The following is a 14,022-nucleotide window of genomic DNA, read 5'->3' on the forward strand; positions in this document are numbered from 1 at the left end:
AACAAAAGAATTTTTACTCCAGGGGAGGGGTGCAGTGTCGCGCTAATTCAAGGCGCGTTTTTCCTTGTCTGCCACAACAATGAAGCTTCGTCGGACATTTGACATATTTGTTAAGATGAAGAATAAATTTCAAATCCCAAGGACAGCCATCATTTAGCCCTATAATTGGGAAAATTTGTACGCCACACCGCCAGAAATAAAGATGATGCTCTTGATTCCGGGTGGGGTGGGGAGGGGGGGCTTAGGCATCTTTTCACCGAAAATATCGCATTATGTTGCCTCCATTTTGCCCTATTTTCCGAGGTTACGATTAATTAATATGTATCTCTTTTTCTCATGAATTTATCCCGAAAATATTCAATGAATTTTTTCTCCCTTTTCATTGACCGAGAGCCCACCACGTGACCTGCAAATAACTGCCTACAAATAATGGTCTGCTCATGCATAATGCCTTCGAATGAAGTTTGGCTGCAAGTAACATTCTGCTCATGCATAGTTGTAACCACGCTCTTGTGTGAAAAATGACAGATCGCTTCCCTGCGGCTGTCAGCGAGTGATATAAATATGAAAACGTATTTGGTGATCGAATGATAAAACAATTATTGTACTCGGTTATCGTAAAAATATCGTGATTATCAGTGTCTCGCAGATCACTTATTTGTCTCAATCTTTGGCTACGGCAAATAACTGATCTACTTGCCACTGACAAAACATGAGATTTTCCTCAATCTCGTCCAATACAGTTCTTAAAAGTTCCTTTATCCCCCAAAATTCCAGGAAGGCCAGTCTGCAACGATGTACAATATGTTTCAAACAAAAAAAAGAGTTCACTCCCCAACATTATATCGGTAGTTTAGAAAGCCGTTTAGGCGCTTAATTCAAGCAATCCCTCCCTCTCCCTCCCTCCCCCCAAACTAGGCAGCAAAGAGTCCAGGGGAAGTTAGTGTTTTCGGTTCTATGGTTTGTGTGGTCGCTTTTAGATGGGGGTTTCGGTTTTTGCGCTTAAAATTTGCGGTTTGGGAGTTTGATATCCATTACGATTTACGCAATTCCTTCTTTTTAGCATTTGATGATGCGAAAAGCAGTTTTTCTTTTTTGGTTTTTTCCTTGCTTTGTTCCCAGTTCTCTTTAGCTCACCTCGGTCAATCCGTGTAAGTCCAGTCAATTACCATATACGCCATATACATGACACAAATTTTATTTTTATCCAAATTTAGTCCTCTTTTGGGCACGAGAACCAGCAAAAAGGAGTCGCTGTGAAGGTAAACGCCCAGGGAGCTATATATGGCTACTTTATGGTCGTGCTCTTTGTACCACTTGTGACGTCATCAATTTAAATGTCACCAGATATTCTTGATAAGCAGATGGTAGAACTAGGATAGATCTATCTGCACAACAGTCGCTTTTGGATATCGACGGCATTCTGACGTAGCAAATTAAAAAACAACGTTATCAGTTTTGGTGCAAAACTGGTGATAAAATGGCTATAAAATGTTTAAGCAAGCAACCGGAACGATGATCCTGCTGGTATACGTTGGATCAATAGTGATCTAATCGGCTTTACATATAAAATGAAGAATACAAAAGCAAAAACCGACACAACGTAGAATGATTTTTTGAAGGTGTACTATATTTCGGCTGACCAAACCAGCCTTCTTCAGGTACAATGAAGGCTGGTTTGGAAGAAGGCTGGTTTGGCCAGCCGAAATATAGTACACCTTCAAAAAATCATTCCACGTTGTGTCGGTTTTTGCTTTTGTATTCTTCATGATAAAACGGCCCATTATACCTATAGTTGATCAAAGTCCCATTTCCAGGCTCTGCCCATATTTAACACTCAATTTTTTACGGCAGCCAGAAAGAATATGAAACGCAAAAGGTAGCGAGAGAAAAGGTCCGAGGAAAAAATTCGGAACGGGCAATCGGAAAAATATATATCTATATTGGGTTATGCACATGCACCAAATTAAAATATTCTACATTTTTGTACCTAATCTTGGGGAAATCAATTGTTTTGGTAAACAATAGCTTTTTTTTTTAGCAAAAATAAGGCCCATTTAGCCTCATGGCAGCCAAAAAACTGATTTAACGGTTAAAAACGGCTTTTTTTTTTCGTGACCATTTGGTCGTGAAAGGGTTAAAGTCATTTCTCGTTGACTCGAAGCGGAGGTAATGTTAGTTTGCATGCGCAGATGAGGTTTTTGTCTAGAAACATGCATACGTAACACAGTGATTGCCGTTTGTAGTAGGGGCCGTGGAGGTACTCCTTTACCGTTAATGATCTAACAAATGCCACCTCTCTTATAAACGCCTCCTATCCATTTAATACCCCCTGATGCGGTGTAGAGTGTGAAATAGACGCCACTCTCTAATAAACGCCCCGTTTCTAATTAATAGACTCCCCACCCCCCAAAAAAGATCGTCTTAAAATCAAGATCACACGCAGTTTTTTTCTAACACCTTGGTTGCTTGGACAGTAATGCCTTAAGAGGGTATGGAAAGTCACAGATTTCGGTCTGAAATAGAGTGCAGGTTTCAAGGTTCGGCCGCACATCACTGTTGCCAAAAACTTTGGGGAGGACGGGTCAAATAAAAATGTGTTGCTCCCTAAGAAAGGAAAAGCACGCTCTTTCACTGCTGTATCAAACTTCCGCTTCCGTTTAACAGTCTGTGACTCATTCCACGGATTACGGATTGTTTCTGCGGCTCAGTTCGTCCGCTGACCAGTTTCATCGTCCACGTCAAAATAATGGCGAACGTTGATCGTTTCGTTCGAAGATTTCAGTGTTGTTAGCATGGGATTACCACTATATGTTCCGAAATTTCTTGCTTTTAACGTCTCGTCGAGTTCTTCACGTTATGAGCGAACAAACAGAGGCAAAACAGACGATGCGTGTGGCAACGTTCAATGTGTTAGCACCATGCTACAATTGGTTAAGGTGAGGTTGATATCGACATTGTACACTAAATTACTGGTCCCGAGGGAAACAGTAAGTTTTATTTTCCAGAGGATCTTGGTGTTTCCTGAGACCAGCTCAAGGGAAACATCGAGATGTTAGAGAAAACATTATTACGTTTCCCGGGGGACAGTGATCAGTGATTAAGTGTTTTATTATATACTGTAGCTGAAGTTTAGTGTGAAGTTATAAGGCTAGAAAAAATCAAAGTAACCTCTGGTTAGTTGGACAGCGGGCAAATATTACGAAAATTGGTACCCACCAGGCAACAGTTAGGCTAATCCATAATGCCACATGACCATAAATCAACCAATAAGAGCACTTGTTAGATTCAACTAAACTCCAGCTACTTAACAAATGAATATGTAAATATACACTTAATTACTGATCCTGAGGGAAACAGTAAGTTTTGTTTTCCAGAGAATCGTGATGTTTCCTTGGACAAGGGATATCCATCAAGATTTGAGGTCAACAAAACTCACTTTTTCCTAAGGGACCAGTAATTGAGTGGTTTTGAGTATCACTGGATTTTATGGTACATGTATGAGCTTACTAGTTAGGCAAGGTGAAGTACCTCTAAGATACAACAAGAAGGAACAGTACTGGAGACTCTTAAATTCAAGTCGCAGAAGCCCGAGAAGGATTCTCAAATATATGTTATGTAATATATGTACATGTGGATAAGTGGAATACCAGTAACAATAATAAGGACTTGTGGATAGAAACATGGATATTAGAATGTTTGTTTTTTAATCCTCATTCATTACATGTATGTCTGACTGAACAAAAAATAATTAATTGTCACCTACTGCTAGGAAGATATTTGGAATTTAGAAGTTGGAGGGGGTCTTAAAAGCCAAAATGTTTAACGAAGGAAAGTATGAACCAAAACTAGAACCTTTAGAATGGTTGTTGGTGGGGAGGTACAAGAATAACATGTAGTAAACCCACTCAAGACTGATCAGTGTCATGACAGCATAATCATTTTACAGCCAGCTGATGCTGGCAGTACTGTTTAAATAGGTTCTCGCTCTGTCTTGTTTGATATACGTACTTCGTCACTGGTGACAAGGGAAACAATTCATTTTGTTTGTTTGAGAATCTTGATGTTTCCCAAGCATCGAAATTGAAGGGAAAACAAAACTAGCTGTTTCCCAAGGGACTAGTGATTAAATGTTTTGTTCTATAGCTGGAGTTTAGAAATTAATCAAGGAGAAGTCAAAATATTGTCTAAGGTTAGCAGGGGAGTGGGCAATACTGTAGTTAATTGTTGCCTTCTAGGCAACATTTGGATTTAGCCATTGCCATGTGAGCAAAATCAACCAATGGGAGTGCATGTTGGATTAAGAATGTTATAATCTTCAGCTGTTTAATAACAGTAGCTGGTGTATTATTTTTCAGTATAAATCTACTAGCGTTCTATCACAAATGTTGTTCTCTGATTGGCTACACTACTCACTTTCTATTCTGTGATAGATAGTGAGTAGCGTAGCATTGTGCATTTGTTACCAAAATGACAGCTGCTTCTTTGGGTTTTCAACGTGTCTGTGAAGAGGATTTGGATAAAGTCTTGAATGACCAGTAGATTTTTCTTGTGTACAAGTGTTTTTCACTGCTTTTGTGACATGTATGTGTATTTTGAGATTATTCAAACTCAAAACAGAAGGCCAAACAATATACAGAAAACCTCACTGCAAAGTTACAAAACTCATGAAAATTCTTGCTTATCCTGGGTTAGCTTAATCGGGCTCTGAACAGCCCAGCCCAGGAGCTCCACTTTTAGGCTTGGCTTAATTTATATATTAAATTTTTCAGTGGTTGCTGGGACCAGTGTGAAAGCTCCAAACCCAACTTGTACCTGCCAAGATTTCATGCTATTAAAGACCTCATTTCTAAGCAGACACCTAGCTTAGATGTGGTTTGTCTTCAGGAATTTTGGTTTCATGATGATGTTATGGAACTCTTTGATTCACAGTTTGATAAAAAGTAAGTAAATTACATGTATGTGTCACATTTAGGTCATTAAATTTGAAAACTTGAATTATTTTTTGGGGGAGAGAGGAGGGGGAGGTGTGAAACTATCCCTGCATAAGCTTCTGACTTTCAGAGACTATGGCTACTTGCAGGGTCTGAAATTGCACTTTCCTGGTCGCCAATGCGACTAAAAATTTTGCACTGGCGACCAGAATTTCACAGCTGGTCGCCAGCGGGCGATTAACTATTTCAAGCCACGATAATTACACAATAAAATTCAAAGCCGCCCACCAATTGGTCACTTAATTTTTACCTTTCCACTGCTTTTGAAGTATAAAACCGATTTTCCTGTTATTATAAATTTAGCACAACGTTTCACAGCTACGATCAGTGCGAAGCTTTGCCGCCATGTTTTTCCAGCGGTTTCCCATAACATAAGTATTGCGGGCGCAGAAGGCCACATGCGTTCTTTCGCCATGAACATTTATTCAGGCGATGTGGTGTCCAAAGATGTCCTGAACTCTTTCCGTAATTTATTACAAAGTGCAGATGGAACATCCACGAAGAAATTAGTGGAAGATTTCGATATTCAACATGGTGATCCATCGGCCGTCTTGACAGAACGCAAAAGGAAAGATCGTTTTGCACATAGAGCAAAGAACCAAACGGCAGTTTTCAGTCGCGTACATTTCTGTCCCTAAAGGTAGAGACAAGAGAAGGTATAAAATTGACTTGAAACATTGGGCAGTTGCACGAAACTGCATATATGGGTTTTCAGTGGTAGGTGTATGAATAATCAGCGTGTTTGTATTTAATCTTATCGTTAGCGGAAAAATCGCCATCATTGCGGCCCTAAACGTGTTCTCTTTGTTCTGATTCTTAAAAGAAAAATTGGCGAGCAGAATTTTCCATATGGCGGCCAAAAATTTTGGTTTGTGTTTCGCTGTGAAGGAAAAATTTTACTGACACTTTTTGGCAACCACATTTTTCCATATGGCGACTGAAAAAAAAACTTCAGTCGCCAGTTGGCGCCTGCCTAAAAAAGTTAATTTCAGACCCTGACTTGTAGTGTCACATGTTATTTGTATGAGGTGGTAGGTAAAGTGTGCATATGAGCCTAGTGGCCCATCAGACCTGAGCTGATCCCGGTCTCTACAACATGAAGTGATCAGGAGTATTTCTACTCCCCCCTAGATGGTATACTAGCCCATTGTAGGGCTACCCCAATTAATACACCTGGGTGGAGAGAGGCACTGTGAGAGTGAAGTGTCTTGCTCAAGAACACAACACAATGTCCTAGTTTAGGGCTCAATCCCAGACTGCTCGATCTGGAGACAGTTGCACTAACCAAGAGATCACCATGCCTTGCACAAGGATTATTAATAGCTTACTGAAGGACACTGTGCAAAAGTAATGGCCTGTTTGCAACTCTATATAACGTACCTACATGTACTTAAATTCATGTCCCATATTGGCTGTTGTGGCTTGCTTGGAAGATAACTTGTCACTGCAATAAAATGTGCATACAGTTTACAGTACCGCTCAAAAGTAAGTTACCACCTCTCGTCTTGTTTCTCGCGAGACGAGAGTCTCGCCTCGCGAGACGAGAGTCTCGTCTCGAGAGACGAGACTCTCGTCTCGCGAGAACCATTGAAGCGTATATTTTGGAATGAATTACAAGCAATTAGCTTGCGAGAAAACGATTAAATTCTCGCATCGCGGTGAAGTTTACCCCGCGAGAGCATCTGGTTTTGCAGGCTCTTGTTTCACACGCCACTTCAAGGGAGCCAACTTTAACTTACAAGCGAAAAACTTAAATGAAAGTGATGAAAAACGAACGGCAAAGACGTTCGCCGAAACTCGAGTTCGGCGGTCGCTTTAATTATTTCATTGCAGCGTGTTGACTTTGCGTAAATATGAACGACAGCTTTTAAGTGGAAACTTGCTTCGTAAGACCAGGATCGACCAGCAAAAGAAGCAATTTCAGCGTACAGGTCTGGACACCGTGGAAGTCATGAACGATATGTTTTCGATTGAAAACTGAAAAATTTGCGGCGTATATATTCACAGATACCATTCTCAAACCATGTGGGTTGAAAATTTCTGGAGTTACATCTTTTATGAACGTGGTAAACATGGGAAATCCAGCGCCGGCGCTCGCAAGCGAAGCTTCGTCAGATCGCGCAAAGTTTCGCTGTGTTGTTGCTGCATTGTTTGCTTCACAATAGGCTATTAAAATCTCGCGAGAAGTTCAGGCAACCGTACTTACAGTTTTTTAAAGCTCTCGCGAGACGAGAGTCTCGTCTCGCGAGACGAAAGTCTCGTCTCTCGAGACGAGAGTCGCGTCTCTCGAGACGAGATTCTCGTCTCGCGAGAAGGTGGTAACTTACTTTTGAGCGGTACTGTAATATTCTCCAACATAATGATTAACTTTTCTTTTCAGGTATAGAATAGTTAAGCTCAAAAGGCCAGGATTTAAGACAGATGGATTAGCAATTTTGGTTGATCGCTCAATAAAGTAAGTTAAGTTAGTTGTAAAAATAATTATACTTAATCCTTGTAATTAAATTATGGTTGCTGTCAGGTTTGTCAATGTTTGCTTTAATAGTAGTTCTTGTTTGTTTTGTTTATTTTTTTTTGGGAGGGGGGTGGGGTAGGGGGGCAGGTAGATAGCTCTAAATGCTTAAGCTACAGGCCATAAAAACGGAAAGAAAATGCTTGGCACCAGACATTTGGACATTGTCATGTTACTAACAGTTCAGGCCATCTTATCATGGGTAATTAGGAGGCTTACTGTGTATTGTTTATTGTGCAGCTCCAAAAAATATGCCCACTGCCCCCACCGAAGGGATTGGAATTTCCTGGGGGGGTAGGGGTTCAGCAAGACCAAAAAATTTAAAGAAATGAATGAAGCTTAATTTGAATTTCCAGAGGGGTGGGGGGTCTTACAAAAAGTCCCTTCCGTGCAGGAGGTATGGACATTTTGTGGAATTACACATTGAATTTTTTTATTTTACTTTTTGTGTTGTTTCTAACTTCCAGAATATCTACATGTACAAATGTAGCGCTTATAGTCTTTCTGTGTGTGCATGCTCATGGTGTGATGTCATGTACATGTGTTGTGTACATGTTCCTATAATAACATGTATGCATTATTAATATTGTTCTGTGACCTAATATATATTGTAAGACTAGAACAGCTGCCCTGGTTTTCTCGTCCCTCATGATTATGTTGGGCAACCAATGCTAACACCTTTTTATTTAATAATTTTATTTATCTTTTTTTTTTTTTTCATCATATGGGGAACTACATATATGAACTACTTACTTAAATAATGAATGTATGAAAAGTTGTTGTTTTTATACGATTAACAATCTTGAACAACAAAAAAATTACATGTACTGTGTATGTCTACATGGTGCTATTGCCAAATTACTTGTTAATTACATATAATTGTAATAAATGTTCTACTCTGACTGCTTTTTTACAGCATCCTGTCCATAAGTCCTATTTGGTTTAATGATATGAATCGTCGAGTGGCTTTACTGGTGCATCTCCTGTTACCAGAGGAACACGAGGTACATTTATTTAACTAACTAACACACAGTGCTATGCACATAGGGCTCTCCTTACTATTAGTAATATTTAAAATTAAGTAATAGAGCACTTTTCCGTGTTTCATAGCCTCATTTAAACTTGAGGGGGTTTGGCAAATTTGAGATGGGTACTCAACCCTGAGATGTAGTTGAGGGTTTGCACAAAGGACATGTATGCTGAGGCACCCTTAAAATGATATCCTTACAGTAACTGCCACTGACTGCTAGGTGCTATGTAGCCCTTGGAAGCTGACTGCTGCCTACTGCAAGAACTAGCTGGTATCTGTTTAGCACAAACCACTACAAACTGGTGTATTCACTAGCTTCTAACTGTACTTATTGGTAACCACTCTGTCTAATCCTGACCCTGGTTAGATTCAATATTCTTGTACTAGAGTAACAGTTGGGGAAATATCTGATTGCACAGGTTTTTTTGTTACTGTATGTACAAAGGTTTGTTTAACCAAGTTTGTGATATTTGATTCAACTATTGTAAGTGACTACTCCAACCCTTGCAATCCAAAGTTCACAGTCAGAAATTTATTCAGTGCATTCATGATCATGCTGTAACATTTAATCAGAACATTTTTGTTTTTGTCTTTTCATCAGGTTATTCTTATGACAACACATTTGACATATTGCTCAAATTACATTGACCAATTTCTGAGAATGGTAAGCATTTGCAATCGCAGGTATAGACATGCTGCAGTTCTTGTACATTTAGGCTCAATTTTTGTGGAGTAAACCCTTGCTCTGATTTGTTTTCAACATTCTGAATATATTCAGTGTTGAATGTCTGGTTGAGAGGCTCAGCTCGTCAGATAATGAATTATTTCATGTATACAGCAAGGAATGAAAATCCATGTATCATATACCTTACTGTGGTTTTTATTTATTTAATTTTTTTTTTTATACCTTACTGTAGTTACTATCAAGAGTAAAATGTCTTTAACAATCATGAACATTTCACGACAATGTATTTTTTTATGGGTTATTATAAGTAATGTTTTTTCATTCTCTTTTTGATGATTACTACCAACATTGTAATTTTAATGTTTTTTTTTCTCTCTCTCTTTTATAGTGGCAAATAAAGAAAGTAAAAAGTGAAATTGAATCCTATCAGGAAAAGTAAGAATTTCTTTTATTTGTGAAATTTAAAAAGTTACGTCAAATTGATACAATTACAGTAGCGCTATCTTTGCGTCATCAATGTTGTTTGTTCTCCTTCTTAGTATATTAAATAATATTAGTTTCTGTAAAAATTATATTTAGCTCAATTTCAGATAAGTTAATAAATCCCAGGGCCGGGTTGTTCCAAAACCGGCTAACCATCCAATGCAGGATTAAAAGTTACGAAAGTGTTCATTTTTCTTGTATAAAAGTGTTTTTGACTGCTTATGTTTTGTGTAGTTTGAGATTATTCAAACTCAAAACTGAAGGACAAACAATGCAATTATAAACAGAAAACCTTAAAGGAAAGTTACAAAAATGAAAGTAGAATATTCTATAATCCTAGTTTAGCTTAACCAGGCTTTGAACAACCCGGCCTAGATGAATAAATTCAACTTCCTCATTTACTAACTATGATAGCAAATAACAATTCTGTATTAAATGAGAAATTTTCTTAAAAAAACGTCACGTAAATTACCAAAATGTTGGACTGTTTGCCTGTACTGCTAGAGATGCCATCTGCAGTGTGTGCGTTGGTGTAGTATTGCAGCTTCTGAATACATCATATGAAGCCCGTTCCCCCCCCCCCCCCCCTCCTCAACCGAGGGACTCCCATATAAAAAGTGCAGGGGTGCTCGTCAGAAATTCTGAAAAGAAACCCCAAAGAGGTTCCAAAACCCTTTTGTTGGGCGTTGCATGACTGTTTTTTTTTTTTACCCCTTAAGGGCACCGATTCTAAAACAACACATAAACTCACACTGTCATAATTTTTAATAGGGATAGAAACAATTGCTTTGGATACCTTCTCGAAAAGTTGATTATCAGATATCTCCTGTTTATATACTGTTTTTGGCTCAATACCCCAAAAGGTACCATCAAAGCTCCTGCTGTGGACCTTTTGAGGCTGAACACCCTGAGAGATACCAAAAACGACTTTTCGATCCCTAACAGGTACGACGAGTACCCGTGTCCTTTTTACTTGGGAGGTCTCCCCCGGGGCTTTTCCACTGTTGTGTCCAAGTGTATTAGGCTGTTTCTTGTTATCTCGATCTGCTTAATTACCCAGTCATAACATCTTCCGGCTTAAGTCGAAGTGTAAGCAGTGATGCATAAAGAATGCTGTGGCTTCAAATAATGTTCTTTTAATGTTATTTTTTTATCGAAGCAGCTAAAACGTGTGAAACAAAACTTGGCGAGGAAGGAAAACATGACATTCGTTCACACAATCAATTGAAATAAATCTGTTTAAAGCCATCATGTGTAGCTGACATTAACTTGTTGTCCTCTGTTGTTGCAGGAATAATGTACAACATGTGCCTGTGGTGTTAGCAGGAGATTTTAATGGCTGCCCAGACGATGCCGTTTACAGTTATCTCGTGGAAAATGGCTTTACATCGTCTTACAAAACCGTTCACAACAGAGAACCGCAAGTCACACACAGACTCTACAGTGGAGAAGAGATCCTGGTAGATTATATATTTTACAGGTAAACGTTCACGACTGCAGTCTTGAGTGTTATAATTTTCAAGCAACTGAAAATACTTCTGTCTGCTTTTGTTTTACTGTCGAAGAACCTGCTATCATGATGTATGTAGATAAAAAATGTCAGTTGTTTGCCTTTTTACCGAACATCTTGTGATTGTTTTTGATTCGATTTTGATGAAATGATGGGCGTGTTTTTGTACTGCATCAAGTGTAAAACGCCACAGTAGCTTGAATATTAATTATTGTAATCTTTCTCTTAAGGTGTCGTCGCTGTTATTACTTCAGCATTAGGGTGGTGAATAGGATAAATGCGAGACTTTGCGCGAAGAAGAATCTAGCGTTTATCTTTGCTAGCCCGATCTACATTAATTTGACTTTTTTAAAGTGCGCATCCGAGATTTCAAAGTGTCTTAAATGCAAGCGTGAGGCGTTTAGATTCTAAGACGTTCAGACCTCATTATAAACAATTAAAAAACTCGAGATATCGAGACTTTGGTAAGCCTTGCAAACAAATCGAGACTCCGAAACAGCTTTGTGAAAAAATCGAGAGTGCGAGACGCACATAACCGCAAAAAAAAAAAAAGAAAAAAAGAAAAAGAAAAGAAAAAAAAAATGCCACTGCTTGACTCGTGAAAATCGACGAAAATGTTGCTTTACCCATGGTTCTTGAAGGACTATTCGTCCTATTAACTTTTTTGAAAAAAATGTTTTGCTGTTTTTAGGAACTCGTCCCCTTGTCACCTTGTTCCCAAACAGTCCATGGTTTTGCCCGCAGAATACAGTGATGAGGTAAGATTAACTTTGTCACGTCTCTAGCACCATCTTATAATTATACTCCAGAAGTTACGTTGCCACTTCATGAAGTTATGATATCCCTAGCAGTGCATGACAAAAAAAAAACTTAATGATTCTTTAACTTTGAAGTCAGATGACCAAAGACAATTTCTGTACCAAGTCTCGATAGTGTCAGACTGCGCTTTGGTACTGGCGACTTGAGGTGGCTGGCAATAGTTTCTGGCACTTTCCAGAAGGTATATTTTGACGGGTCAATACTACACTTTATAAGGCGATGTTAATTGCAATATTGGTATCACAAATGCCCAATCAATGGTGAAACAGCCACCCTAAACTGTAGTATATTTGACTTTAAGTGAAAAGTAATTTTGCTGCTCTTAGTAGATGAGAAGTTCGTTGTTGCATTTTTCTTCTGCCTTTCGTTGTCAGGATTCTGTTAGTTGCTCCAACAATATTCCAATTTAAAGAGGAGAGAGCCACCGTTAAGCTCCGTCCATACCACGCCGGAGAAATTTGAATACGCAGCTTTATTTCTGCGGTTAGACCTACCGTCCACACTAATCCGTCACGAAAACGGATCGGACTTTTTCGTAATTGTCTTCAAGTCAGAGGAATTTGAAACCGCCGGCTTTGCGTTTTAGTGCGGGCGAAAAGCATTTTGGAAACAGAGCTTTTCAATGACGTCACGATAATCAGGTGATTTCGCTGACCGAGTTTTCCTCAAGCACAAATTCAAAATGACGGGTGGTTGTTGCGTTTCCAAATTTGTCCGGCGTATTGTGGAAGGAAAACAACTGATGGGTTTTCAGGGTGAAAGCTCCCTTTTCAAATTTCTCCGGTGTAGATGGACGGGACCTGGGTGTGAAGAAATATCTTTGTAGAAGTTTATGGCACTAAGTAAAGAGAATGCTGACCGGATGAAGTGGCAATGTAGATGGGGATGGATTTATATCAAACCACTGTCACTAACCTTTTTTTTTTTTTTGCTTTTTATTTGTTGTTAGGAATGGCCTAAGGAATTTACGCTGTCTGACCACAGGATGATCATGACAGAATTTGAGCTAGAAACTAAAGAAAGTAGACAGCCTGATAGCCAGACAAGTGACCAGGCTGGTAGTCGGATAGTGTGAAAGTTGGGCAGTCTGGCAGTCGGAAAGCCTGACAGCTGGCATGGAAGTCTGACAGACGGGACTGACAGCCGGATAGTCTGACAGAAGGGACAGCCGGACAGTCTGACAGACGAAACAGCTAGATAGTCTGACAGATGGGACAGCTGGACAGTCTGACAGACAGACAGTTTGACAGTCGGAACGCCTGACAGTTTGACAGTCAGCTGACAGCAGGACTGTCTGACAGACTGGCAGCCTGATGGACGGGCAGTCTGGCGTAGTTGGATTACAGATCATCAGCTGGGCGGTTTTCGTTTTCATTTGTTAATGCAAGTCGTTGCATTGTTTAATATCCACGACTCCTTTATCGTTATTTTAAAGTGAATGTTTATCTAATTTATGAAATGGAAAGGGATGTTCGCCCTCGGTATGTTTTATTGTAAATAAAAGGCAACCATTTCTATAATGAAGCCTTATCGCTTATCTCCCTGCTTTTCACTTTTCCCTTTCTCTAAGAAAACTCCATGCAGCTAAAAGGAGGAAGACGTCCTGTCATCATACATTTCTCTTTCAAAGAGTGGATCTATTTTAATCCAAAGAGCAAAACTCGCCGCTGATATTGTAACAATGGACTCTTTCTCTTCGATGAAAAGGTCTGGTTTGAGTCTACGGATATCATCAATTATTCTGAACATTAGTCGACGCAATTAATCGAAATTAAACTTTGTTGTAAGGCATAGAGTCAGCAAATCATGTAGGAAAATATACACGAGGCCAATGCGAACGACCGGATTGTAACATGATATAATGATACATATCGCTTCGTAGATTTTGTTAACACACCATTATAATTGCGGAATTGAAGAATTTCTTAATACAGTTCTTAATTTAACTGTTGCACGGTTAATATAACGGAGTTCAAGTGTCAATGAATC

General features: G+C 39.2%; 1 protein-coding gene and 1 long non-coding RNA gene across 2 annotated transcripts in view; both read left to right on the forward strand.

Annotated features, from left to right (window-relative positions):
* The window catches only part of LOC149107722 (uncharacterized), a 112,417-nt gene that overhangs the window by 56,972 nt on the left and 41,423 nt on the right, over positions 1-14,022 (forward strand). The window lies entirely within an intron of this gene.
* On the forward strand, positions 2,656-13,553 carry LOC110050599 (uncharacterized). The gene is made up of 9 exons (XM_020756522.2): positions 2,656-2,939; positions 4,773-4,943; positions 7,375-7,449; positions 8,423-8,510; positions 9,138-9,200; positions 9,610-9,656; positions 10,996-11,184; positions 11,906-11,972; positions 12,983-13,553. Exons 1-9 carry the CDS (start codon positions 2,812-2,814, stop codon positions 13,106-13,108), a joined length of 954 nt encoding a protein of 317 aa, XP_020612181.2. The 5' UTR covers positions 2,656-2,811; the 3' UTR covers positions 13,109-13,553.

This window comes from Orbicella faveolata, unplaced genomic scaffold, assembly GCF_042242905.1.
Source record: "Orbicella faveolata isolate gen_17 unplaced genomic scaffold, um_ofav_v1 contig_26, whole genome shotgun sequence".
NCBI lineage: Eukaryota > Metazoa > Cnidaria > Anthozoa > Scleractinia > Merulinidae > Orbicella > Orbicella faveolata.